This window comes from Cygnus atratus, chromosome 7, assembly GCF_013377495.2.
Source record: "Cygnus atratus isolate AKBS03 ecotype Queensland, Australia chromosome 7, CAtr_DNAZoo_HiC_assembly, whole genome shotgun sequence".
Lineage (NCBI taxonomy): Eukaryota > Metazoa > Chordata > Aves > Anseriformes > Anatidae > Cygnus > Cygnus atratus.
Genome location: NC_066368.1, coordinates 24,696,007 through 24,721,218, shown reverse-complemented (window position 1 = coordinate 24,721,218; position 25,212 = coordinate 24,696,007). Strand labels below are relative to the sequence as shown.

The following is a 25,212-nucleotide window of genomic DNA, read 5'->3' as shown; positions in this document are numbered from 1 at the left end:
CTTCCTAGCTTTCCCCACGGGAACCCATAACGTCTTGGTGCCCTACAGACACTGGATACAAGGGAGAAGAGATTGGGGTCGTGGTCAGGGGGACGCTGGAAGTTGGTGTTAGCACAAAGCTGGCCAAGGGCAGTATTGGCTAAGAAAGTCACCGCCAGGTGACAGGCATTTTGTAAACCCTGTTTCTGGTCTTTGGCCTTGTCCTTATTGCTTGTGCTACGGTTGGTCCTCGTAGCAGAGGTCTCGGAAAAGAGGTTTTTGAGGGAGACCCCAGCTCCTACCCCAAAGCTGGGGCACCACAAGCACCGTGCCAAGCGCTCCGGCAACGCGAGGCAGTTCCTGAAGGAGGCAGGGGCTGGCCAGGGAGCCAGGGTCCTCCTCCCCATCCTATTTTGTGCTACTGCTTGTGGGGAGAGGAAAAGGCAACATTAAAGCCCCCCCATTTAGCACCTTGAAAGGCAGTGGCTGGTGGCTCCCAGCCACCCGCAGAGGTAAGAGGCCTGTCCTGCAGCCAAGCTGCTTTTTACTCCTTTTGACCTTTTTCTTTTTTATCCCTGCGGCACTGCCAAAAAAGTGCCACAGCAGGGGAGGGGGGGGAATAAAAATCACAAGAAAACAGCGGTTTTCCTGGGAATTCTGGGGCAAGCCGGGTTGTCTCCAAACCCAGCAGCTGTGAAAACCACTGCTGGAAGCGAGGGGAAAGAGAGGGGGAGATGGAGAGGGAGGAGGAGGGAGGAGAAAGGCTCCACGTGGCCAGGGGGTCCCGGAGGGGTTACCTGGCTGCCCGGCCCCTGCCCTTGCCCTGTGTCCCCACCGATGGCTCGTTTGGGGCTGGGGTCCCGGCGGTGGCATCCACCCCAGGTGCCCCTGGCCCAGGGGAGCCAGGGGGCAGTGGGGAAGTGGGGCCGGGGATTCCTGCAGGGGAGCTGTGGGGGGTACCAGAAGGCGAGGCGGTGACGGAGGCTTTCTTGCCGCAGGACTCGCAGCAGAGCTTGTTGTAGCCAGGGATGGAGCAGTAGCGGGCCAGGACCTCCATCTGGCAGAAGATGGACTTGTCCCCGAGGCAGGGCTCCCCTGGAGAGGGACGGGGACAAAGCGGAGAGCGAGCATCAGCGAGCACGCGGGGTCAGGCTGGCGTTTGCCTCCCGCATGCGCCCGGTGATCCCAACATAGGCGACAGGCACCACTGCCACCCTCGCTCTTTGCCCCACGGCAGCAGTTGTGGCAGTGCTGGAATGAAACATCCCCCACAGCAGCATCCCAAAAGCAGGCTGCGACACATCTCGCCCCACCTGCGATGCGCCCGAAACCACCCCACGGTCCGGAGCAAGAGGCAAAAGGCAGAAGCCATCCCCCTGCTTGGGCAAACGTGGGAGGTGGAAAAAAGTTCAAGGCCAGTGCCTAGGGAAAGGCAGAGGGAAGTGTGGTGGATCCCCAGCTCCACGAGATGGCAACCTAGCGCCAGGCTGTGCACCAGAGCCGGGCAGGATGAGGCAGCTGAGGGTCAGATTCACCCGAAGGTGGCTGCGGGACGCATCCTTCCTCCAAACCACCCCCACAGGAGATTGCAGGGGGCCCTGGGGTCACACCACTGGGACAGGGCTGGTAAGGAGGCAGTGAATGAGGACCAACACGGGTGAAACTCCTGCTCTCCAACGGGGGATGGATGATGCTCAACCTCCTCCTCTAGGGAAGCTCAGATGTTTGGCTGCGTCCCCATCAGAGAGAGGAGCATCTGATGGCGACAGGAGGGCAGATGTCACCTCCAAGCACCCAGTTCTCACCCTCGGACACTTACTGGGGGAGATCTTGCTAACGGGGTTTTTGGGCCCCTCCTGGGGCACCCATTGCCCTCTGGGCGTGACGTGGTCACTGCTGTCGACGCTGGCCGTGATGCTGGAGGGCTTCCCTGTGGAGAGAGCGCTGGGTCAGCAGGGCCTCCGTGGCTCACGCTGGGGGCACTCAAAATGGATTAAAAGTATGGTTTGGGTGTTTTGTTGTTCTTTTTAAAGAGTTTTTTTGTTTATTTTTTTTTAAAGAAACAAGGACCCTCAGGTAATGCCTGGTTGGCCACCCAAAATAAAACAGCAATTACACCATGGTGCCCACCTCCCTCCTATCCATGGGTTCACCATGCCACAAAGCCTGCAGCCACCCACAGTGAGCCCAGAAGGGATGGGCAGTATTTTGGCTGGCTGTTACCCCCTTCTCTGCCCGCAGAGAAAACTCCCCAACACCGTTTTTGCTCCACTGGCCCTCTGAAAACAAGGTCGTCTGGGGCTGGATCCACTGCCGTGAAGGTGCCTGCTTAATTTCAACCTACCACGGAGGACTCCAGCTTAATTAACGACCTAACTAATTGGTGTGAGCTGGAATACTTACACATACATGCTTAGCACACACACATCAGCCTCCAGGCACAAACCCATGTGCCTTGGGGGCACACAACAAGGCCGGGTCCCCACGCCCCCAGTGCCACCGCTCTCACCCGGACAGATGGACACGTGGCAGCCCCGGACGGCCTCTGGCTTGTCCCCGTGGCAGCGCCCGCCGCTCTCACTGCCCTTGCAGACCACCTGCCGCTGCTGCACGCCTTCCCCGCAGCTGGCCGAGCACTGCCCCGGGGAGAGAAACCGGGTGGGTGACGGCTCTGGGGACACCCCGGTAGCTGGGAAGGGTCCCCAGAGCCCCACGCAGCTCACCTGCGACCAGGCGCCCGTCCTCCACTGCGCCGGGCAGGGCAGGCGGCTGCAGGGCCGCCGGGTCTCCGGCCGCTCGCCGCTGCAGTACTTGGCATGCAGGGTGCGGTTGGTGCCGTCCCGCAGGCGCTGCACGCACTGCACGGCCCGTGCCTGCAGCCCCAGCTTGCCGCAGGACTTGCTGCAGGCACCCCACTCCTCAGCTACCCAGCTGCAAGGGTCGGGGGCAGCATTAGTGGCGGGGCAGGAGAAGCCCCCGCTCGCCATGGTTCAGCCCCAAATTGCACAGTGAGGTGGGATGGGAGCAGACACCCACCCACCCACCCAACCACCCATCCACCCATCCAACCACCCAACCAACCACCCACCCAACCACCCAACCACCCATCCACCCACCTATCCAGGGGGACTTACGCAGGCTGGGAGCACTCCTGCAGGTTGCACCGTCGTCGTATGGGCTTGGGCTTCTTGCCGTTGTCGCACAGGTTCCTGTGCACCATGCGGTTGTCGCTCTTCCGCCGGCAGCCGTACTTGGTGTACTGGATGCCTGGGGGAGCGGGGTGCAGGCGGTCAGGGGTCCCACAAGGCTCCCTGGCCTCCTGCACCCCTGCCAGGATGGGTCCTCGGAGCTCCCATGGGACCCCAGGGCACCACAGTGCTTCACCAAGGCTTGCAGAGGATGCTCTGAGGGGTGCTGGACCCCTCTGGGGTGCATGCACAGAGAGGGGCTGCGAGGGATAAGCAAACTCAAGACTTCCTCCCCCAAAACTGGGTGAGTTTGGGGGGAAACTGAAGGAGCGCAGCTGCGTTTCTCCAGCCAGGAGGAACAATCAGCGCACAGCAAGCACGGCCAAAGTGCTGCTGCGCTCTGCCAACCGAACGGCGCTTGCCTGGGAGCAGAGCAGATCAGGGCTAAGCTAGCGTAAAACATGAACTGTCTGTCACCCCGCGGGACAGCCCCGCTGCAGCAAGGTCAGCAGAGCAAGCGAGGGCTCAGTTTCCATCTCTGCGTGTCCCAGAATCTTCCAGCGTCCACGCCAGGAGTTGTAAGGAGCGAGCCAGCGGAGCTGCTCAGCCTGCTTAAACCTCATTTATTTCAGCACAGAGCTGTGGTTTATTTGCTCTGCTCATTCACCAGCCTTGTGGCAGAAGCCAAGGGAGGAAAAGCCCAGGGGAAATAAACCCACCTGCCCTCCATCTCAGCACCTACTAGTGGGTCTGCCTATTTCCACGCAGGTTTTAGTCGTCTGCAAGATGCTGCTCCTTGGCCCAAATTGAACCCACTGCTGTCCTAAACCAAAAATGACTGCAGACACACGGACAAACAAAAGTATGCCCATGCACAATCACATTTCCATCAGAAATCTGGCTAAAACGCTCACCTTGCTCACCTAAACTGCCCTGCTATAATATTTTTTTTCACACTTACTGCCATATTGTAGATACCCCATGCTACAGAGATGCAAAGAACAAGCCAGAGATGTCCCAAAGGGCTCAGGCACTGCCTGACACCCAAACAACCTCCCAAGCCCCCCCCCACCCCGGAGCCTCCCACAAAGGGAAAACTACCTCCTCCGCATGCCTTCGAGCACTGAGACCAGCTCTTGAGGGCCCACTCGTAGGAGTCCATCTCCTCGAGCAGCACGTTGTTGTTCCCAATCATCGGCAGCAGGTCCTCGTGGATGATGTACCTGTACATCAGGCTGCTCCTCGACTCCTCCTCCTCCCGAGGGATGACCTGGTGGCACAGAGAGGACAAGCAGAGGCAGGGAATGAGACCATGGGAGAGGGGAAGGAAAACAGAAGGCGCAACAAGACATGTTACCACCTCCAACACGGCTAGATGGGCTCTGAACACAGAGCCTACCCTTTGGGAATGCACCTCTCCAGTTGCAAAGATGCTGTCCAAGTTTCCCAACACCAGCCTTGAGCTGCATGCCCTCTGACTCCCAAAATCCCCAAATAATTGAGACCTGGACTAAAATGCCTTTTCTCAAAATCCGCCCATACCTCCCACATCCCACCCCAGACCATCTCCCCTCCCTGTCCCGTTGGGCAGTGGTTGTCCCCGATGGTCCCAGAGGATGTGTCAGCCACACTTACCAAAACGCTGATGGCTTCGTGCAGAGGGCCGCTGGTTTTCAGGCTCTCCTTGCCATGTTCAATGGTATATTCCCACTCCAAGCCCATCTCAATGAACATTTTGCTTTTGGCTTCTTTGCCCTTGGCATTAAGGATGAAGTTACCCGTAGCTTGATTCTTAACAGCTGGAGAAAAAAAAAAAGTCAATACTGCAACTTTTTTTCCCCTGGTCACCACCTTTGAAGGGTTTAAATGACCTAAATAGAAGCCTCTGGGTGGGAATAGTCAGAATAGGGCTGAGAGTCAGTCAAGGGAGAGGTGAACAGAGGTGAGCAGGGACCAGGGTAGGATGCCACCTCCGTGTAGCTCCTCACCTCCGCAGAACCAGTCCTGGTCCTCAGCCCAGGCTGAGGAAAGCCATCCCAGCAGGACTCACCGATGCTGTGGGATGCCGGCTCCATCTCTTCTATTTGCACGTGCCTCGCCCCAGCAGGAATCTCAAACATCTTCAGAACACCCACTGAAAGGGGTGAGAGGGGAGGATGGAAAGAGAAAGCTTTCAGAGAAGGAGCAGCGGGGCAGGTGGGTTTGGTTCACCTGCAAGCCACCCCTTTGTCATGCTGCCATGGGACAGAGGTGGCTCTGGGGGTCCCTGTCCCGCTGCCCCCACTCGCAGGCTGGGCTACGATCGAGCACAACCTCCTCACCTGGCTGCTTTGGGGTCTTGGACAAGGTGCCCTTCACCGTCCGGCAGTGGGAGTTGTCCCCACCGCAGACCCCACACTTGTCCTCCTGCTTCAGGGAGCCGACCTCCTTGTCGCAGCCAACGTGCTGTCACCCGAGGGGAGAGAAGGCAAACAGTGGTTACATCCCCATGGCACGGCTGTCCAGTGCTTGCTCCCCACATCTGCATCACCACCACGTGCCTGGCCCCCTGCTGCACACTGGGTTGGGTCTCTGGGCTAAAATACACGTCTCCAACCCCAAAAAGCGTTGGGCGAAGGGAATGTACGAAATGTGTCCTCTCTCCTGGAAAGGGTCAGCTCCTTACCACGCACTCGCCCCGGACACAGATGCTGTAGGGGTCCCGGTAGCTGCACCTGGTACCGTCGTGAACAACCTGGTTCATGAACACCACGTCCCCTGTCCCCTCGGACTGGCAGATCAGCTCGCACTTCTGGGCATCTGGGGCAAAACACAAAGCAAAGGAGAAAAAAAAATGAAAAACATTTGCTGAAATGCATTAGGCTGGGTGAAAATAGAAACCCATCTCAGCTTGTGCCCGTGAGCACAGCCAGACTCCAAAAGCACAGGCTATTCTCGTCCCTCGTTTTACCGTCTGTTTGCTGCTCAAGAGCCTGTGCTTTTGCCCGGCACGCTCTGGAAAGCAAGAGAAAGCAACTGGGCTGGACACGCCACTTCATACAGAAATTAAGTAGCTCCAGGGGCAGGGTTCACTCCAGTGATCCCCCACCATGGGACCAGGACACATCCAACAGCGGAGTTAGCACCATGCCGTCCCCAAGGCAAACAACCCCTCTGTGTGCCAAAGGACACAGAAAGCAGAGATAAAACTTTAAAAGCAGCACAAGCAGATTTATCTCCATCTCCAGTAATGAGCAGGGAGAGGCTCAACACAGGTTGATCTCCTCAGCCCACCTCTGCTGCCCTTCGAGCCAGCAGGACCCAGAGCAACATCTGGGTTTCTCTACCTGAGGGCAAGCGGAAGAGATGTCCAGGACCTGGTTGCTTGACACTGGATTATTGTTTCCAGCTCAGGAGGTTTCTACAACCCAACTTCTGCACATGTGGCATAGCTGCCAACCCAAAGCACTTGCTGCCAGCATGTTTTCTTCAAGGCTACTGATAGTTTCTTGGGTGAGAGCACAAAGACCAAGAAGGTGGAGGGGAGGCGCGTGTCTAGGTATAACAGGACCCTACAGCTCCCATCCATGGGAGGAAGACAGCAGATAGTGCTTCCACTAAATCAACCCCACATGCTTGCAAGCTGGCTGTCACCTCCGGGCACCCAACCACAGATGGATCAGGTCCTCGAGGCCCCACTGCCACTCACCATCGTGATGCTCGTAGGGCAGCCACGCGTGCTTGCTGTTGTCGTGGGTGTAGTAGGAGTTGCGCTTGGAGCACTGCTGGGCACGGAAATCCTCGTAGGGCCCCGGGCACTCCTCGCTGTTGCACACTTGGTGCTCATAGGTGGCTCCTGGGCAGTGGCGCCCACCATAAGCAGGACTAGAAAATAGAACAAAGGGGTTATGAGAGCACTGGGGTGGGGTTGCTGCTCAAGCACGGTGCATCTCCAGCTTCGCCCACCACGCTGGAAGCCAAACGTACGGCGGGTCAGTGCAGCTCCGGCTGCGGGAGCGCACACCGCCGCCACAGGTCCTGGAGCAGGAGCCGAACTTGGACCAGGAACTCCAGCCACCATCCTGGCTGTACGGCTGCTCCGACGTCTTCCAGATGCAGTGACCCTTGAAGCACCACTGGAAGAGAGGAGAAAGAGGGGTGGCTCGGTCTCCAAAGAGGAGCAGAGACAAGCAGGACCTTTGATTCCTTCCGTAACACCGTATTTTTGAGTTCCTGGGCTAGTTTTCTCTCTCTGGTTGTAAACGACCTCTTGTCACCCATGCAGATCCTCCAGCAGGCACTGAATCACGCCTGGGTCCGGGACTGAAGCAGCCCATGGGTGTCTCCCTACTGGCTCAGGGGCACCCCAGCCAGTGGGATGAACCCAAACTTCTGCAACAAGCCCCAGACGACTTCACTTGCACCCAATATTCAGCTTTCCACATTTCCTGGCTTCCCATCCCCGTTCTCGAAGCTGCAAGTCCTTCTTTATTCATTTAGTCATCATCAAGGGCAGACGGCTCAGAAGAACAAAGTCCTCACCCGAGCACAGCCATGCTGGGCAACCGGAGTGGAAAATGAGGCATAACGCTACTTGTTCAAGCAGGGGAGATGCCAAAAAGCCACAGCGAGGGGGTGGAAAGCCAAACACCCCCCACACCAGAGGCATGGCCAGTACCTTGCCTGAGGAACACTCGGTGCCATCCAAGGGGGGCCCCTTCTTGGTCTTGCAGAAGTAGGGGTTGTCTGGGTGGCTGCACCACAGCTGCTTGCATGGGTCAAAGGTGCGGAACTGCAAAGCCAACGGGAGACGGGTGGTGGTGGGGCTCCCAGCACCCGTCCTACCCCATGGAGAGCCTTCTCCCGGGTCAGGAGAAGGCCCAAGGCTCCTGGTGGGTGCAGGCTGGGGTGATACCAGCAGGGCAGTAGGGTAGGGGCTGTACTCACTGCCGTACAAGTTTTGTAGCCCACGCCGAAATCGAAACGGCACTGCTCGTCCATGGAGTAGTTGATGCCCGGCAGCTCGGGAAGCACAGGCCACTGGTGCTCAAAGGGGTCATCCAGAAGGCAGTCATAGGAACTGTTGGATGGGGGCAGAGATCTGGGGGGTTTCACTCCTTCCCTCACCCCCAGCCCTCTCTCCAAACCCAGATACTACAAAATCCCAATTCTCTGAGCCCCAGCGCTGCCGCAAAACAAGTTTGCACACCAGCAGCAAAGAGCAACCCAATGACCTGCTCTGTCTTCAGGGTTTCCTGCTACTCTTCATGGCCCTGACACACAAAACCACTCTGTGTGTTTCTACGGCCTTTATGCAGCACAAAAAAAAATGGATAGCCTAAGGGCCTGGCACAGTCACGCCATGGGAGAGGAGAAGGAGTTCAAGTTGACCTACTGGATGTAGCGGTTGAGCTCCTGCTTGCTGCAGCGGGACCAGTGGTAGCGGTGGAAGGCGGCCTGGACCAGCGGTGCCATGATGCTCCCCATGCTGGTCTCGTCGGCGCACCGGTTGCCTTGGCCATCGTGCTCCATGCCCAACCTGTTGGCAAAAGCCAGCAAGCCAGGTTTCCCCGTGGGACATGGCTTTGCACCGAGCCTTTTGGGCAGAAAGGGGTGCAGAAAGCCCCTTGGATCAAGCATTTGCGTGGCAATAGCTCTGTCCCTGTCACTTACACGTGGCCAGTCTCGTGGGCAACCACAAAGGCTGAGGAGAAGCCGTCCTCATGGTTCAGAGTGCAGCTGCGGAGCGGGTGGCACATCCCCGTCACCGGCGCGTAGCCTGGAGAAAGAGAGAAGGAAGGAGAGAGAAGGAGAGGAGAAAGAAAGCTTTTGAGAGAGGCAAAAAAATAAATAAATTACGTGATAAGCAAGAGCCGATCCAGTGGTAATCCACGGGCAGGTCCCTGCCGAGCTGCCCCATGCAGGTCCTTGGGAACACAAGCAAAGGGAACACACCCGTAGCAGCAGAAGGTTGCACCAGGAGCTCAGACACCGAGCTGCATCTCCAGCACATACCTCAGCACTCGGTGGCCCCGGAGAGTCAGGCTGGTGCCCATAACCCAGCCAGAGGTGCACACAGAGCTGGTCATCATCAAACAGGACTGTCACCTCACTGGTGGTGCCCCACGTGGCTGCAGGAACCCTCCTGCGAGTTGGGCACTGAAGATGAGGACCAAGGGGCTTTCCAGAGCAGCCCGCTTCACTAAAGGTACTCGTAGTTTTTCTAGAAAGTGGTTGTTTTTCCTCTTCCCCACATTCAAGTGGGCTAAGAGACACTCGACACAACAAGCCAACTCTCAGACAGCGATTGCTCACCCAAATCGTGTGCTCCATGGACACCACAGTCAAAAGGAAAGCAAAAGTCAAAGTAGGAGCTTGAGAGCAAGACTCAGGTAATTGGGTTTAACCACACAGTAATGAGTCAAATCCTGGGTAAATCATTTTAAAGGATTTTTTTTTTCCATTAAACTTTCCACAAGAAAGAGCAGCGATGTGGAAAGTTTTCTGTATGAGAGCGAATATATTTTGTCTGGAGTGAGAATGGGATAAATTCCCAACCAAGGAGGCTGTCAGTGTCTGGCAGCGAAACGGGGCAGGGGAATACAGAAAGGTTGGTGGCTCAGGAGGGCAGGCACTGTCTCTCATAATTAAGACGTGGTGAGAACTGGAAGAAGTAAAGGGTTCTCCATGGGAGAACAATGATGAGAACTACCTGAAAAATACTTAAGTGACACAGACCAGACCCGCCTGCAAACACATATCAGACACAGAAGTGAGGACATGCTGATGTCCTCAGTTTATCAGCAAGACACAAACCAGTCTCCCGCTTCTTCCACATACATTTCCTTCTTCTGCATGGATATTTTCCACCTGCTTTCAGCCCCTCTGACCATTTCTCCCACCTGGGCATGCTCGGGGCCAACCACGCATGTCAGTGGTGCAACAAATTACACCTTGCAAAATTAACCTTCAGAGGAAGCCAGAAAGATCTCCAGACGTGCCTTCTGCAGAGGGACACGGTGCTCCCCTAGCTCAGTCAGGGCTTTGCCACCAGGAATTCAGCATTTACCACCACCTGCCCACCACCCAGCAGCATTTATCTTGGAAAAGCAGAGCCCACGTGCGAGGGCAGCGCAGCTCAGCCTCCGCTTCGCGCCCTCCGGCTCCTCTCAGTTCCAAAAGCAAGGATTGCATCAGCTTTCCAAGATTACTCAGTGCTGGCCACCGCTGCTCCCATCCACGCCGAGAGCTGCTGCCAACACCAGGAGGTTTTTATAAGCTCCCCAGGGCTTGGCTTGGCTCGGCAACAGAGAAAAGGGGGCTGCGAACCGTGGTGCTCTGCACGGCCGCGCGCCCGGCTTCACCTGACACTGGCACTGGCACACACAGGGAGGGAGGCACAAGCTGTGTCCGTGAGCCCCCAGGGATGGACATTTTGGCTCCCTTCCCAGGTCCCCGGGACTTCCAGAAGTTCATCCCCAAAGGGTTTCCTTTCTCCTCGCTTGTTGAGTTAGACTGTAGGGTCTTGGGTCCGGAGCAGCCCTGCCTTCAGCTCAGCTAGAGGGTAGGCAGGAGCAGGGCAGATGCTTCCCGACCAGCACCACACCCTTCAGGCTGGAGAAGCTCATGGGCTGTTTGTCATCACCTCAGCAAGCAGCTTAGATGCTGTCAGTGAACATAAAGCACGAGCAAGGACAGAGGAACACAGGATGCCTCATGGCACCAAGATGAAGCTCCCAAAGCGGGAACCACCTAAGGTGGTGGGCAGCTGGCAGGGTGGCTGCTGGTGCCACCTGAGCCAGAGCAGGAGGCTCCTCTGCTTTTTGATGGCCAACAGCACATTCCAGGGGGCTTCTGCTGGATGTCCCCCGTGGTTAATTCCTACTGAGGGTTATGAAAGGGGAGGACTCCTCCATCTCTCCATCCATCCACCTCCTCCTTCTCCCATCCCTCCAGAAGGACCCACACTACACATCAGTGTTCTTAGAGCTACCGGCACACTCATGGTCTCAGAGGGAAACTCCTGATGGAGAAATGAGACCTTGCCACCAGCAAGTAAAACCTGCTCCTGGGCTTAGCAATGCTCCCATGTCCAGTTGTAGGAGGGTCAAGAAACTGACCCATGCAAAGCCAGGTTTTAAAGGTCCCTGAGAAGCTCCCTTTGGTATTCCACCTTTTTTTACGCCGTTTTTAAACTGTTTAGGGCACTTTGGGACAAGGGGAGGACTGGCGCACAAGGAACAAAGATGCTCTTTTATCCATTGAGGTTGATGTCCTGGATTAATTCTAGCTTTCTTCTGCTTCACACAAAAAACACCGATTTTTATCGCTTTTTCCTAGACCTCGCTGGCCAATCAGCAGCCTGTGCTTGCGAGAATTCCTTCCTCTCCCCATGCTGGCTTTCCCCCAGCAAACTGCACGTACCTGATGGAGATAAATACAGTACCTTGCATACCTGCGGGACCAAAATCTTGCCTGGTGAGGAACACGGCATGGTCATGGTACTCGGCGTGCTCCGGGTCGGAGCGCTGCTGCGAGTGAGCCCAGCGGCAGACCTGCTCCAAGCTGCGGGATGGGTTCCCTCGCTCTATCAGGCTGACCGACTGCGTACAGGAACAAAAAATAAAAATAAAAGTATTGTTATTTTTTTAAATCCACTGCCTGGATGCGCTGGAAAGCAGTGAGCATCCTGACTGCGACAGAGCTTGACCCAGCAGAAAACAGGTGGAGGTGCTCCAGGGCCATTTTAGAGCAGTCATCTTGATTTTCATCTATTTTTCTTCAAGGTGGGGATTTTGCAAAGGTGCTGACAACAGCCTCCTGAGGGCTGAGCTGCACCTCATCTCTCCAGCTGGAGCTCTCCTGGCGGGCAGGAAGGACTCTGCCCTTCCCATGGCCTGTAAATGGAAGCCATGGGGATTTTTCCATGCAGATAGGAGACAAAATGCCCAACCAGAGACAGCCTTCTGAGACAGGTGGCAAGCTCAGCAGTGACCAGAAATAAGTGCTAAAGCAGAGCGGGCTGCACTGTCTGCACCGTGTCATTTTCCAGGACGCGCTCAGGAAGCATCAGAGACAACCGGCAGTAAGCTGGGATCCTGCCTGGATCCGAACATCTGCACATCGCTCCCACATCACCCCCCGAACCTAAACAATGACAGAGCTGGACACGCCAGCTGCCTCCAGCACAGGGTTTTGGGAGGATTAAATCATCCTGAACAGAGCTCTTGAGTCCTCATCCCTCCGGTTGTTGGCCGCAACCCCACCGCTCCGAATCCCTTCCCCTCCATACATCATCCCCCAGCCCCGAGCACGAACACGGCTGGGAGGAAGCCAGACACACTGCTGGCTTTTATGCATGGAGATGACGTTCCCGGTCTGCCAGGAATCTCCCCAAATGAGCCTGTTCTTATCCCCGTGCTCCTGAGAACCATCGCTGGGTCTCTAGGATGCGCTTGTTTTTTTTTCTGGCCAAGCAGAAACAAGCAGGGCTTTTCCTCCAAGACCTATTGGGGCTGCTTTGTGGACCACACACAGACATGACCGTGTTGGACTCATTAATATTCTTGCTAGAGCAATTCACGTGTTGTAGGAGCTTGCCACAAAACGTATAGCAAACTGCACTGCTTCACAGAAAATTTTTTGGCTGCTGCACTCAAAATTGCCTTAAAAACAAAAAGCAACCTGAGAAGCCAGGAGAAACGTCCCCATGCTCACTCTGCCCAGGCCATTACAACCGCTAAATCCTATGATGATGCCCAAGGGCTGCAGGACAGCCAGTGGAGCCAGGCAGGGCTGCTGGGACACGAGATGGTGGCTTCAGCTTCTCCTCACTGACCTCCACCTCTTGCCAATTTGGGAAGCCACCTTCATCCCATGATTTATGGGATCCCAAGGGTCCCATAAACACCACTGGGACCCTTCAAGCTGTCTCAGCAGGTGACACATAGCTGCACAGCAAGGCCCATGGCCACCCGGGATGCTCAGGATATTTGGGGTCCCCCCACTTCTCCTGTCCCAGCTCCGAGGACACGTTGGCCACCACCACAGTCTTAGCAGAGGTGGCTCTCCAGGGCTTCAGGCTCCAGAAACCACCTGGAGAAGGGTTCACGTTCATCCCTGCTCCACACAGATGTCAGCACAGGCACTGTCCTTACCTGGCGGTATCCCACCATGATCATTCTGACCAGCACAATGTTGATGTGAACGCCCAGGGACTCATCATGATAAATTTCATCCACCTGAGGGGAAGAAAAAACAAAGCAGAGGGCAGGTCAAGGCCTTCAAAGCCCTGAAGCAAGCCAGTGCCTGCAGCCACTTCTGCCTCCTGTCCTCCACGCTCCTGCGCTCAGCATCCTCCCACCAGCTCTCCACTCCTGCACTCTGCTGGAAGAAGAATGGGTTAAAATAATCACCTTTTGGGGTTTTTAAAGCAAAACATTGGGAGGCAGAGCTGATGGGGGTCCGATGTCCTCCCTTTCCAGGGATCCTGTCCCATTACCCCCAAGAAGGCGCCTTCCATTCCTATAGCACCAAGCGCCGTCCACCTTCCCAGCAACAGGGAGATGTTTGGCCACCAGCTGAACACATAAATGCGCACATAAACACACACACCCCGAAAATCATTGCCTCCTGGCAGTGAACACCGCTCCCCAGCGAGGTCCGGGCCCGCTCTCTCATTCCTCTCCCACTTCCCAAGACCTCCCAAGACCAGGTGCAGAGAGCGCGTCTCCCTCCTCCCAGCCCAGCTGCTTTGCCTCTTGTTGCTCTTGAAAAACCACAAAGCAAACCAGCCAAGTTTGAATAATCGAAATTTCCCAGCAATCGGTGGCTCAGATGGCCAGGGACATACCCGGTCCTGTCAAGAGCCTTTCCCCTGGGGACCTCCTCCACCAGGAGCGTCTCACAGCGAGCCTTTGCCCCTTTCAGAGCACGAATTCATCAGATACAAGGAAACCCTTGGGCTTTTAATGTCCTTGAAGTTGGTGGGAAGGGAAGAAAAAGGCTTTTCTGGGAGAGGCAAGAGATCTTATCAAAGCAAGGGCATTACTCAGTTGCACCAGTGAGTCAAGTTTGACCTAGCACCTCAAAAGCCCCCAGGAGAAATCCAAAGGAGAAGACGGCACAAGCAGAACAGGGAGGGCTTGTGAGTCAGTGACATATATACACCAGCATCTGCTGCTTTGCAAAGGAAATCATGAGTTACAGCCTTCTTTTTCTGTATTTCAGGAAGAACAAAGTCTGAAAGAGTGGCTTTTTCCCCACCCGCTCTTTAAGAGCCACAAAAAGGATTTCTTCATTCATTTTTTAAACTCAAAATTCAGAGCTCACCTTCCCTTGTTCCCAAAGGAGGACCCAACGGCACACACGGCCATAGCATCCTGCCCCATCACCCCAAAAGCGACGTGGGGAAAATGATTTCCCTTGGCTCTGCCACAGCTTTCCAGACTAGAACATGATGTTTATAAGCCAGACTTAAAGCTTTTTTCCCCCCTTTTCTATTTTTTTTAAGCTTACACTTGAAATGGAGGGCCCTGTGACAACTGACGCAGATGCAGCGCGGATCCGAGCCTGTGATTTTCCAGGCGACATGAGTGCTTTATGAGACCCACGATTGACAGGCCGGGCTTCTGTTTGAAAGCCCGAGTCAGTCCATTCCTAAACCCACCGAGAGCCAGCATTAACGCCACCGCGTGACTGCCGCGGAGCCACTCTGGGCTTTGCACAGAGGTACCACAAGCCCTGATCCTGCTACATCTTGAACGCAGCAAAACAGCTGAGAAAAATAAATAAAGCCCTAGTAGATAAATAGATAATAAATAGATAAAGCTAGTGCGTTACTTCAGGTGCACAGGCTGCAAGACCTGTGGGGAAAAAGCCTTTTGCCCAGCGTGGAAAGCCACTGCTGCACCACGTATCCTTCGCTCACTGCAGTGGAGCTGCTTCTCAGCGCCATGCTTTAATGCATTTGGGAAGAATAAAGAGGATGGGAAGGATCCTTTCTGAAGCTCTTCTCCGGGACGTGGTGCAGAAAAATTCCTGCATTCAGGAGCTGTGGACAATGAAACTCATCAACACCTGCACAGCGCCATGAATCTTTCCTTTTCGGTCCTTTTCCTTTTCAGTCTCGCCGGAGGAGTGACTGCAGGCAGCAGCAGGACCACCAGCAGCTAATAAACTGCTCACAGGAGGAGCAGGACGCGAGCAGCTGTATTATTCCAGGATGCCAATCCCCCAGAGCTTTAAAAGCAGCGCGACACCACGCTCCGGCAGCAGCTGTACAGGGTGCCCGCTGTCTGAAGGGAAGGGATCTGCCTAGGTGTTTTCAGCCCCTCAGCAGGGCACCGAGGGCTCTGTGTCCCCCAGATGCCAGCTCTGCAGCAACTTTTGCAGATAATTCAGAAAGCAGACTGCCCAAGGCTTTCTGTTTGCATAACCACTGACGGAGGCGGACAGGGCTTGTTCCTGCAAACCCCCCCGCAAGAGCATTTCGGAGCAGGGAGGAAGAAGGGATTGGCACGAGTCCCCCTGCCCTCTGCGGATGCCATTAGCAAGTCAATGCCTTCGAAGAAAATCCCCGCAGAAAGCCCCCGCTCAGCAGATCGCCGCTGGAGGGACAGATGGAGCACAGACCTCCTTATCTAATGCTGTCAGATGCCCGGCCTCTGCATCGCCGTCCGCTGCCAAAGAATGCTCTCCAATTTCACTGAACAGAGAAATAGAGCAGAGAATGTTTTAAAAGCCCAGCCTAGCTGCGTGTCGGGGCAAGAAAGCCAGCCCATGGGACCCCAGGGGGCAATGCCAAGCGAGAGGAGAGCGAAGACCCCGTGCCCACGCCCTGCGGTTGCTCCCATCCCGAGCCCATGGCAGACACCCGCTCCCCGCGGCGAACCGCACCGCGGCCGTCTAGACTTCCCTGCTCTTGAGGGAAGGCAAACAAAACAAGAGCACGAGAAGAATTTGCCAGACGAGCAGAATAGCTGACATTTCAAAATCCCAGATCTCGCGGGCAGAGCAGCCAAGTCATCTTCGGCTTTCCCTTATCCCCCTCATTCCCTTTGCATGCCCCTACGCAACAGGCTACGCTGTCCCAAAAACAGAGCAGCAAACACACCAGTCTATATTCGGGGCAGGGGGGAGAAAGTGCATGCATGTGTAAGAACAACACCAGAGGTATTTTTTGTTGTTATTACATTGCTAGCAAGGAGGCAGCTCGTGGAGCAGACTTTTATTTTATTTTGCACGCTCCACAGGGAGGAAAGAAAATCTCTGCCGATTTAGCACCGTAGTTAGGTAACCCCAGGTCAAAAATTAAGCTGGAGGCTTGCTTTTTCTCCAAAAACTACCTTATGTGGGGTCTGGTAACTCTTTTTTTCACTTGCAAACAATGAACCTCCTGATGCGGCGGAGGGAGCACACAAGTCGCAGCCTGGATGCGGCTCTGACTCATGGGGTTTCCTTAGTAACCCGAAACAATGGGAAAACACCGAGCACCTCCGTGCCGTTACCCAAATTCTGGGGACAGCCCCAGCACCCAGCTGTGCCGGTGGGAGAAACCCTGCTGGGTGCAAAGAGGTCCCACAGAGACCGCAGGGTAAGGAACTTTTGTGCGCCGCGTGGACATGAAGATGACAAAACCCTACAAGGACTGAGGGTTCCCAACGTTTGCCCCAAACCACGCTGCCTGACCCCATTTTGCCCAGCCAGTCTGGTGTCTTTGGAGTGAGGTTGTGGTTTTGGAATGAAATGTGCTTTGTCGGGCACCTCCAGGCTCTGCGCCAGCCCCAGCCCACCCAGGACCTCCCAGCTCCACCACCGCTTGGTGCAAGCTCCTCCAAGCCCACAGCTCAGCCTTCCTCCCCTCCACGGGGCGACCCCAAGCCTCGACAGCATCGGGACGAGCAGTAGGAACCCCAACAAGAAAGGGAGCTGACACATTCTGCTCCCAAAAATCACATTTCCCATGACTGGGCTTTTAATCACCCAGGTTTAATGGGGCAGTTCCCGCTCCCACCCAACCCAACTTCAGGGAGGCATTTCTCTGCATTATCCTGTTGTTTCTCCCCCCCGGCCTTTCTTGACGTTGCTTCCCCCCCCCTCCTTATTTAATTCACTAAAATCCCCGGCGCTGCCTTTATCTGAGCAGCCGGCACCCCGCACATTCCCTCCCTGAAAGCGCTGCCTCTAAAGCATGAAATGCGGCTGAAAAATGGCCTTTTGATGCGAGCTGGCAGCCCCCAGGCGCTCAGCCTGGCCCCCAATGGGAAAGGGCAATGAGCTCATCTCCGGCACCCGAAACGCGGGAAGGGCCCCGGGTCAGGCCGGGGACCCCGGGGCACCTCCTGCTTGCAGGATGAGTTAATGAGAAAACAGGGAAAAAAACGTTCCAAAAGTGGATTTGGGAATATGGTACCGGAATTTCAGAGCCCCTGGGAGAGAGCGGCTTTCCCACTGCCCTGCACATCTGCAGTACCTAGCACCAGCAGCAGGAAAGCACTGGAGATTAAAAAGTTGCAGTGAAGGCATCGGCTTTTTAAAACCAGCGACTTCTCTGATTCCTTATGTGTATTTGGGGCTGGCCACGTGAAAAAGAAAACACTTGGGGTTGCCCTAGCAGCAGGGCAGACAGGCTCATACCTCTTCTAAAAGGTGGCAAACCAGCAAATCCTCACTCCTTGTGTGGATAATTTACCCTCCGCGACTGGTAGTGCTGCTCTAAGCCTGCCTGCTAGGGCAGAAACACTGCCAAAACAAGCAGGCGAGAAAAAAAAAAAAAAAAAAAAAAAGCAAAAGCAAAAGCATCCTCCTAGCTCAGTTATTTCTGAGCTGGCTGCACCTTTCTAACACTTCCCATGGCCATGCGAAAGGGTACTAAAAATAAAAATAGAGCAGAGGACAAAGCATAGAAAACTAAACCTTAAAAAAGTCAAAAGTACAAAAAAAAGTGTGTTTTTTTTTCCTCTCCCCCCAGTACCCCCCAGGTACTCCTGAGTACCCCATTTGCTATTGCGCAGCATTCCCTAAGCAAGCCACTCGAGGTAACCCTGGAGAGCAGCCACGCTCATGCACCTCTGCCTTTCGGGGACAGCAGCTGGGAGAGGATGGGGCTTGGCTTTGGAGGAATTTCTCGCTGGGCTCCATCTGGCGCACAGATTTCTTCTGCAAATCTGAAAAATCGCCCTCAACAGATGGAGACCTTTCAAAACAGAGAAGTGGAAGGCACTGTCCTCCTTCCCGGAACTTGCTGAGATCTCAGCCACACAATCATAGGGTGATATAAGTTGGAGGAGACCTTCAGGGCCACCAAGTCCAACACCAGCCCAACCCACCGAGTCCCACCACTCACCCAAGCCCTTGGTGCCACGTCCACACGTCTCTTGGACACCCACGGGGACGAGGACCCCACTGCAGCCCGTTCCAATGCCTACCCACCCTCTCCACAAAGAAATTCTTCCCCACACCCACTCCAAAACTCCCCTGGTGCAACGTGAGAGATGGCAACGGCCAGCAGAAACAGAAGGTGCTCTGGAGGTCAGTTAACTCCCAAACCCTCGCCGATCCCCCCCAAGGAAAGCCTTACTATGTTCATGAGGGTGAGGACATAGTTCTGGACATGCTCCTTCCCGTGGAAGCGCACCACCGAGTCGTCCACCGCCAGCAGGACCTCGATGTTGTAGTCGTCCTTCCTGGCGTGACGCCTCTTGCGCTCCGCCTCGCCCAGCCGCTCCTCCAGCAGCTCCAGGGAGTTGGGGAGCTCGCCCACCCGCACACCAGGCACTGAGAAGAGGGCAGAAGGAGAAAAAGAAGAGTTGAAGAGACCCAACATGGACCCTGCAGTGATTTTGGGGCTGAACGTGGTACAAAGTGACTTGCTGGCCCTGGAGGTGGTGGAGAGGAGAGTTTTGTGGTGTGGGCAGCAAGCACGTGAAGACATGGGGAACACATGCTGCTGGTGGTTCACTCCACTTAAAGAGACTCAAATAGCCTGGAAAAGCCCCAAATTGCCCCCAGAATGAGTTGTGGAAGTGTTGCAAAGCCAAAAAGAAGCTCGTGATGCTGGGGGACGGGCAAGTCCTCGCAGTATAGAAACAAGGTGGTTGGAGGGCACCTTTCTGGAGCACCCCCCATCCTGGCATGGCCAGGGATTTGTGCAAATTGCAGGAAACCCTTCTGCTTGCAATTCCCAGGTCTGCTACTTGTCCTGGCTTCCCAGGGCTGATGCAACCACCCTCATACCTGGTCCCACCCATCTCTTTGACCAGCACAGACTCAGAGCAGTTGAGGTGGGAAGGGACCTCTGGGTCCACCTGGTCCAACCCCTGCTCAAGCAGGGACACCTGGAGCAGGCTGCCCAGCACCACATCCAGGCAGCTTTTGAAGATCTCCACGAGGGAGACTCATGCAATTTTAACCAAATTTGGGAGAAGTTCCAAACTTCCAATGAAAGCACGGCAGCAACGAGCTTGTGCACCAGATCAGTAGGAGAGACAGCAAGGACGACAACACCACCTTTGTCCACTTACTCACAACAGCATTAGCACAGAGGCTAATTGCTGGGTTAATTGATGGAGACAAGCTCCAGCCCCTACCTTCGGCGCGGAGGTCCTGCCGAATGGCCGAGCGGCGGTACACCACGTGGGCCCTCCCGCGCGCCTCTGTCTCCTGCTGCCCCCGCTCCAGCGGCTCAATGAAGAACTCGGTGCTGTCCGTCCGAATCAGGCCAGCCTGCACGAAGCGATGAAATAGAGGAAAAAGGGGAAAAAGGTTTTTTTTTTGTATGCATGGATACACATGTGTACTCAATATACTCATAAAAGACTGGTGTACGGCAAGGAAGGGGAAAAGACATCCTGAATAAACAGAATGTCCTGCTGCTACCCCACCATGCTGGTTTAAGGTCAAAAGCCCATGAGAAACCATCACTACCCCACGTCTCCTCCTGGCAGCGGAGCTGTCTCACCACACAGTTGGACACCACAAGCAGTAATTTTGGAAGTTACATCATGTTAATTCTGTGATTCACAGGGTGAGCTTGCTGTTTTGGGGCTAAACGGGTTTGTTCGACCACTGTAACATTCGGGAGAGCCATCCTACAAAGATGCCCTATGCCTCCACCTTGCCCTGTGCAACAAACCAGCTTTAGGTGCCAGCCAAAAATCACCATATGCACTGGACAGAATCCATTACAAGATTCACACATGATGAACCTTAATTTCTTCCATAGATGGGGGAAAAAAAAAAAGAAGAGGGGAAAACCAACCAAAAAAACCTGACCACACTTCAAGTTATGTCCTTTCTATGGCTCTAAAGCTCCTTCCCTTCTCATCAACCAGAAGTTCCTCTGCCTCCTTCTCCCTGCCAGCAGTCACAGGCTCCCACCCAGCTCTCCCCACACACGTCCCCGTCCCCATGCCACATCCAGATGCCACCAGGAAGGAACGTGGCTGTTTCGCTGGTGCTACTGACTGCAACTGCAGCAGGAAGGAATGAAAATAAATACTCATCTTTGCCCGTAAAGCGTTTGGAAATGAACGCAGGGGAATCCCTTCAGCCGAGAAGCTGGAAAGCGTTACGAGTACGACTACCTCCCAGACCAGGGAAAGATGAATGAGATGGCAAACACCATTGGAAACATTGTCCTGGCTACCAAATGCTCCTAATTAACGCCAAGCTCCCACAAAACCTGCCTGGCCGTCAGCCCGAGGGCTCCGTGGTGCAGGCAGCACCTCCAGCCCGATGGTTTTCGGAGATCCCTCGGCTGAGGACAAGGTGGGACGGGGCCATTGGCGCTGAATTTGCTGGCACCCATCACACAGGCGCCTGGTTGCTTCTCCAGCGCTGCCTGCTGTTGAATCCCTGCCTGGAAAGCGCAGCAGGACGTATGGATGTGTTCCTAGAGCAAAGCCTCCCACCGTATGTACCTACTGTAGTACTCATCAAGGTTATTGGCACAGCTCTTTTCATCAAATAAAGATACGGAGACGTGTTGCATGGCCCAGCATGGGGCTGGGCTCTGCCAACAGCAGGGCCTGCCTGGGCCACCTGGTCCCCCTTGTGTCCCTGCGCTCGCCGTGGCATCAGCCAACCTGGCTCCGGCACGCTTCATCAAATTTCCTGCTCCACTTCAGTTTTATTAGCTGCTGAACTCCTCTGGAAAGCAGGTTTGGGTATTTTTTTCCTCCTTCACGAGGAATTTCGCCACACTCGGCCGTGCTGGGCCTAATGCGCCTGACACGTGCACCTCAGGCCCTGCCCACCACGCGTCCAGGCTGGCTGCCGCAGGGGGACACGGTGGGGACCCCCAGGCCACCAGGACAGGACGTGACCAGAGCCCACCCCACCACCCCGAGACAAGCATATCGGGTTCAACCAGGAGCCAGGAGCACCAGGCAAACCAGGATGGACTCGAGGGGATCCAGCCCACAGGCCAGGTCTAGCAACGGTTGGGCAGAGGCTCTAAAAAATGTAGCTTTACCCCCAAAAATCTGAATTTACACATCACCTTTCAAAGAAATGCAGCAACTCAGCTATTATCACGCTTCTCCTTGCCGCCTGCAGCCCCTCAGGTTTTGGGCATGGAGTTTTATAGCACCCGTTCCCCATAGATGTAAAAGGGGAAGCTCCCACTGCAGACAACCTGATTTCTTTTTTCAAGCATACACCTGCCCCATGTCGCTACCACCGAGGATGCAAACAGCAAAAAAGGTTTTTTTTACACCAAATTTCAGACCCTCCCCTCCACCAACACGAGCTGCCGATGTTTGTTATCCCACAAAAGAAGGTAGGCACCCACTCCTTCACACGACAACCCAGCGGCTCCGAGGGCAGAGCCCCGGGCAGCCGCCCCAAGCATTGCAAACATGCTCGGATTCTGCACGCCTGAACGCACTGACCATTTCCCACCGACGGGCGCCAGCTCCCCGCGCTTCCAGCTGGCGCATCGCTGCACACGCGGGCTGCAGAGGCACTTCTGCCACCCCAACGCTCCCCCTATTTCTCACAGGAGATGCTGGCCGCTGGATGTGGCTCTCAGGAAGGCCCCTCTGAAGTCAATTCGACCAGGGAAAAGGGAAAACATTTATTTTTCTGGAAGAAAACCCAGCAAAGTCACCTCTGCCAGCACACAGAGGGCTTGGGGAGGATGAAGGCTTTTTTCCAGCGATGGCAGAAAGGAGCTGGCCTCATGCCACTGGGACCCCCAAGCACCCCCCAAGCCACGGGGATGCCCCCCAGCAGCTCCTCCCCATCCCCAAGGGGTAAAAACTCCCCCGGGACCTCAGGAAATTCTGACGCCTCCCTGCAGCCAAACTGTGGAAAAATTAATAAACCCCGCTACGCTCAGCCAGAGAAGCAAACAGCGTGGAGAAGGGGGGAGCAGAGACGTGCATATGGATTTTTCCTATGCGCTTCACACTTAATTTGGACAAAAAGTCCCAGAAAGCGGCACTGCATGAACGCACACCATGCTCCATACCCTTTGCATCCAGGGGTCACACGAGGAGAGGGGCTTTGGGCAGGGGCACGGCAGTGGGGACGAAGTCTTCCTCCATTAACTGCTGCTCCCGAAGGCTTCTGCTGCCACCCCATCCCAGGGAAATGGGGTCAGAAAACGTTATTTGTAGGGTTTGTAGCTTTGGTTCAGTATGACTGACTGCTGGGAGCAAAACACAAGCACGGTGCCTATAGAAAATAACCAGAATAATTCTTTCCCCTTTTCTCCAGCAAAGGATGCGAGATGTGCAACGAAGGGCAGAGGAAACACAAAGCTGGAAGGCACCCCGCTGCCGACAGTGCAACCCCGATTGCTCTGAATTCTTCTCCCCCTGAAAGTCACGGCAGCCCCAGCTCGAGTTCGGCCACATGCTGCTAGAGGAAAGCCGGGTTGCCTGCAGCGAGATGCGTCTGCTGGGGGAGATTTTCTGCCGAGCGCTGCTTTAGCGTTTAGGAATTCGGTGGCTTGGATCAGCTCTGAAACCGTGTTTTGGAGGACAGCATCTTCCCACCCTGCTCGCAGAAAAAAGGCAGATTTGCACGCGTGGGTGCCTGCAGCAAACAGCAGACAGGAAAGGTGCCATGGGCTTGGCATCTCAAAAAAAAAAAAAAAAAGGTCATTACGTGGCTATATGTGGATTTAGGAAAGGCTTAATTTGCACTGTCTTTTTCAAGAAATGTTTTTTTTTTTCCTCATTATTTATAATCTCAGTGCCTGTTTATACACAACATAATCTCTCTGTGTACACATTTGCAGTGTCCCAGAGCACTCTGCCCAACCAGAACAGAGCGGTCCTGCGCCTCCCACGCGCGCCATCCTGAGACTGGAAAAGCAAAAGATGCTCGAGGTGGATACAGCCCCCAAATCCCACCATCCCCTCGCTCGCCATGCCACCGGGAATTACATTTGCATGCAACCTGCATTATAAAACCAATTCCCAATGCAGAGGCAGCGCTACTGGTTGCTTGCCGGAGTCATAGGAAATATCTCCAAAGCTTTCAAGTGTGTCCAAATTCACCAGCCCCAGCAAGATCTGGGTCACGGGGAATTTTCTGCAATTTCCCAGCCTTGTCAGACTCAAAGGAGAGGCTTCCAAAATTGTGGATGATGAGCTAAAATTGCTGGCAAAAAATAAGCTGCTGGATGTATGTGAAATATTTATTTCTAGCCCTGCTGCTCTATCATTTCTGCTTGTATAGTAACACCACGCGCTGTATAAAAAGAAAGGAATGCCAAATTGTTTGTGCTAGCAGCCAAAAACAGCTGAGGAACTGCCAGAATAAAACAATAAAAAAAGAAAGGGGGGGGAGCGAAATAAGTTTAGTGCAACCAAATAGTAACCTGGGAAGCAATACCGGGAGAAAATAGCAAGCACTGTCATGGAAAATGAGGATTGAATTGGGCTAAATTGGCTCAAAGGAAGTTTGAAGAGCAGTGATTCGAGATATAAAAAAATAAGGACAATTTTTTAAAGTGCATCAAAAATAGGAACTCCACAGGCAGGTCGGAGGCTGGGGATGAAGAGGGAATGCAGCCTCACAGCATTGCTGGATCATGCTCACCCCGCTGTCCTGAAAGCTCCAAACGTATGAGCTATCACCAAAAACACCAAGGTGCTCCCCAAAAAGATGCTCGGAGGAAGCAGGAGCTTACCTCACCTTGGTTAAGAAGCAGGACACATGGTTAAGAGCCCCCATAGCTAGCACGGTGCGAGCAGGGACGAGTCAGCATCACCCAGCTCCCCATGGTGGTACCCAACATTTCGGCGCAGCATCTCCAAACCCCAAACCTTGAGATCCTTGCCTCGAGCGACCCGACCCGCCGGCCTCGAGCTTACCAGCCCGTCGCAGTTGCTGATGGCCACAGCAGCGCCGGGCATGCCAGTGACGTCCCCGGTGAAGAGGCAGCGGTGCCGGAGGGGCTCTCGGAAGAGCACCCCGAAATCCTCCTGCCACTCGGCCATGGCGCCCGGCGGCACGAGGCGCAGGTTGGGTCGCAGGCGGAGGTGCAGCTCCTTGCCGAAGACGGTGACGTTGAAGTAGAGCGAGCGGCCGGCGGCCCCACCGTGCCGCGGGGACCCATGCAGGGCGTCGCGGGGGACACGGCGGCGGGACGGGGGCGGGGGACAGGTGGCTTCGGCCGCCCTCGCCACGCCGCCGGACACCACGTGCGAGAGGAAGCGGCCCCGGCAATCGGCGCTGAAGGGCACGATCACGCCATACTCGCTCAGCTTGCCGGACAGCAGGAGCTCTGCGGGGACAGACGGATGGACGGACGGATGGATGGATGCATGGACAGATGGATGGATGGATGGTTGGATGGATAGAGAGGGCTCTTGGGGAGAACCCAAGCGCAAACCCCACCGTGTCCCTCTGCTCCCACCCTCTCCGCTGCCAACCCAGCCGCCCGCTACCCACCTCCTCGCCCCTTCCCCGGGTGGGCAGGACCCGGTGGTCGCCCCCCGCCTCCGAAGCCCCCTCCCCAGCACCTCCCGGCTCTACCTGGGGCACCGGCGGCGGCCAAGCAGCCGTGCAGGGGGACGAGGCAGGAGAGCACCAGCCGCAGATAATCCAT

General features: G+C 55.2%; 1 protein-coding gene across 1 annotated transcript; it reads right to left on the bottom strand.

The window, feature by feature from the left end:
- Positions 1-772: 772 nt before the first annotated feature.
- Positions 773-25,212, bottom strand: ADAMTS14 (ADAM metallopeptidase with thrombospondin type 1 motif 14). Its single transcript, XM_035539626.1, has 22 exons — positions 25,140-25,212; positions 24,476-24,888; positions 19,736-19,871; positions 18,727-18,923; positions 13,304-13,387; positions 11,593-11,749; positions 8,820-8,925; positions 8,542-8,685; positions 8,094-8,226; positions 7,825-7,938; positions 7,134-7,282; positions 6,856-7,031; positions 5,833-5,966; positions 5,489-5,612; positions 5,218-5,301; positions 4,803-4,966; positions 4,269-4,437; positions 3,114-3,246; positions 2,703-2,910; positions 2,489-2,615; positions 1,799-1,909; positions 773-1,074 (listed from the first exon to the last, which is right to left on the bottom strand). Exons 1-22 carry the CDS (start codon positions 25,210-25,212, stop codon positions 773-775), a joined length of 3,438 nt encoding a protein of 1,145 aa, XP_035395519.1.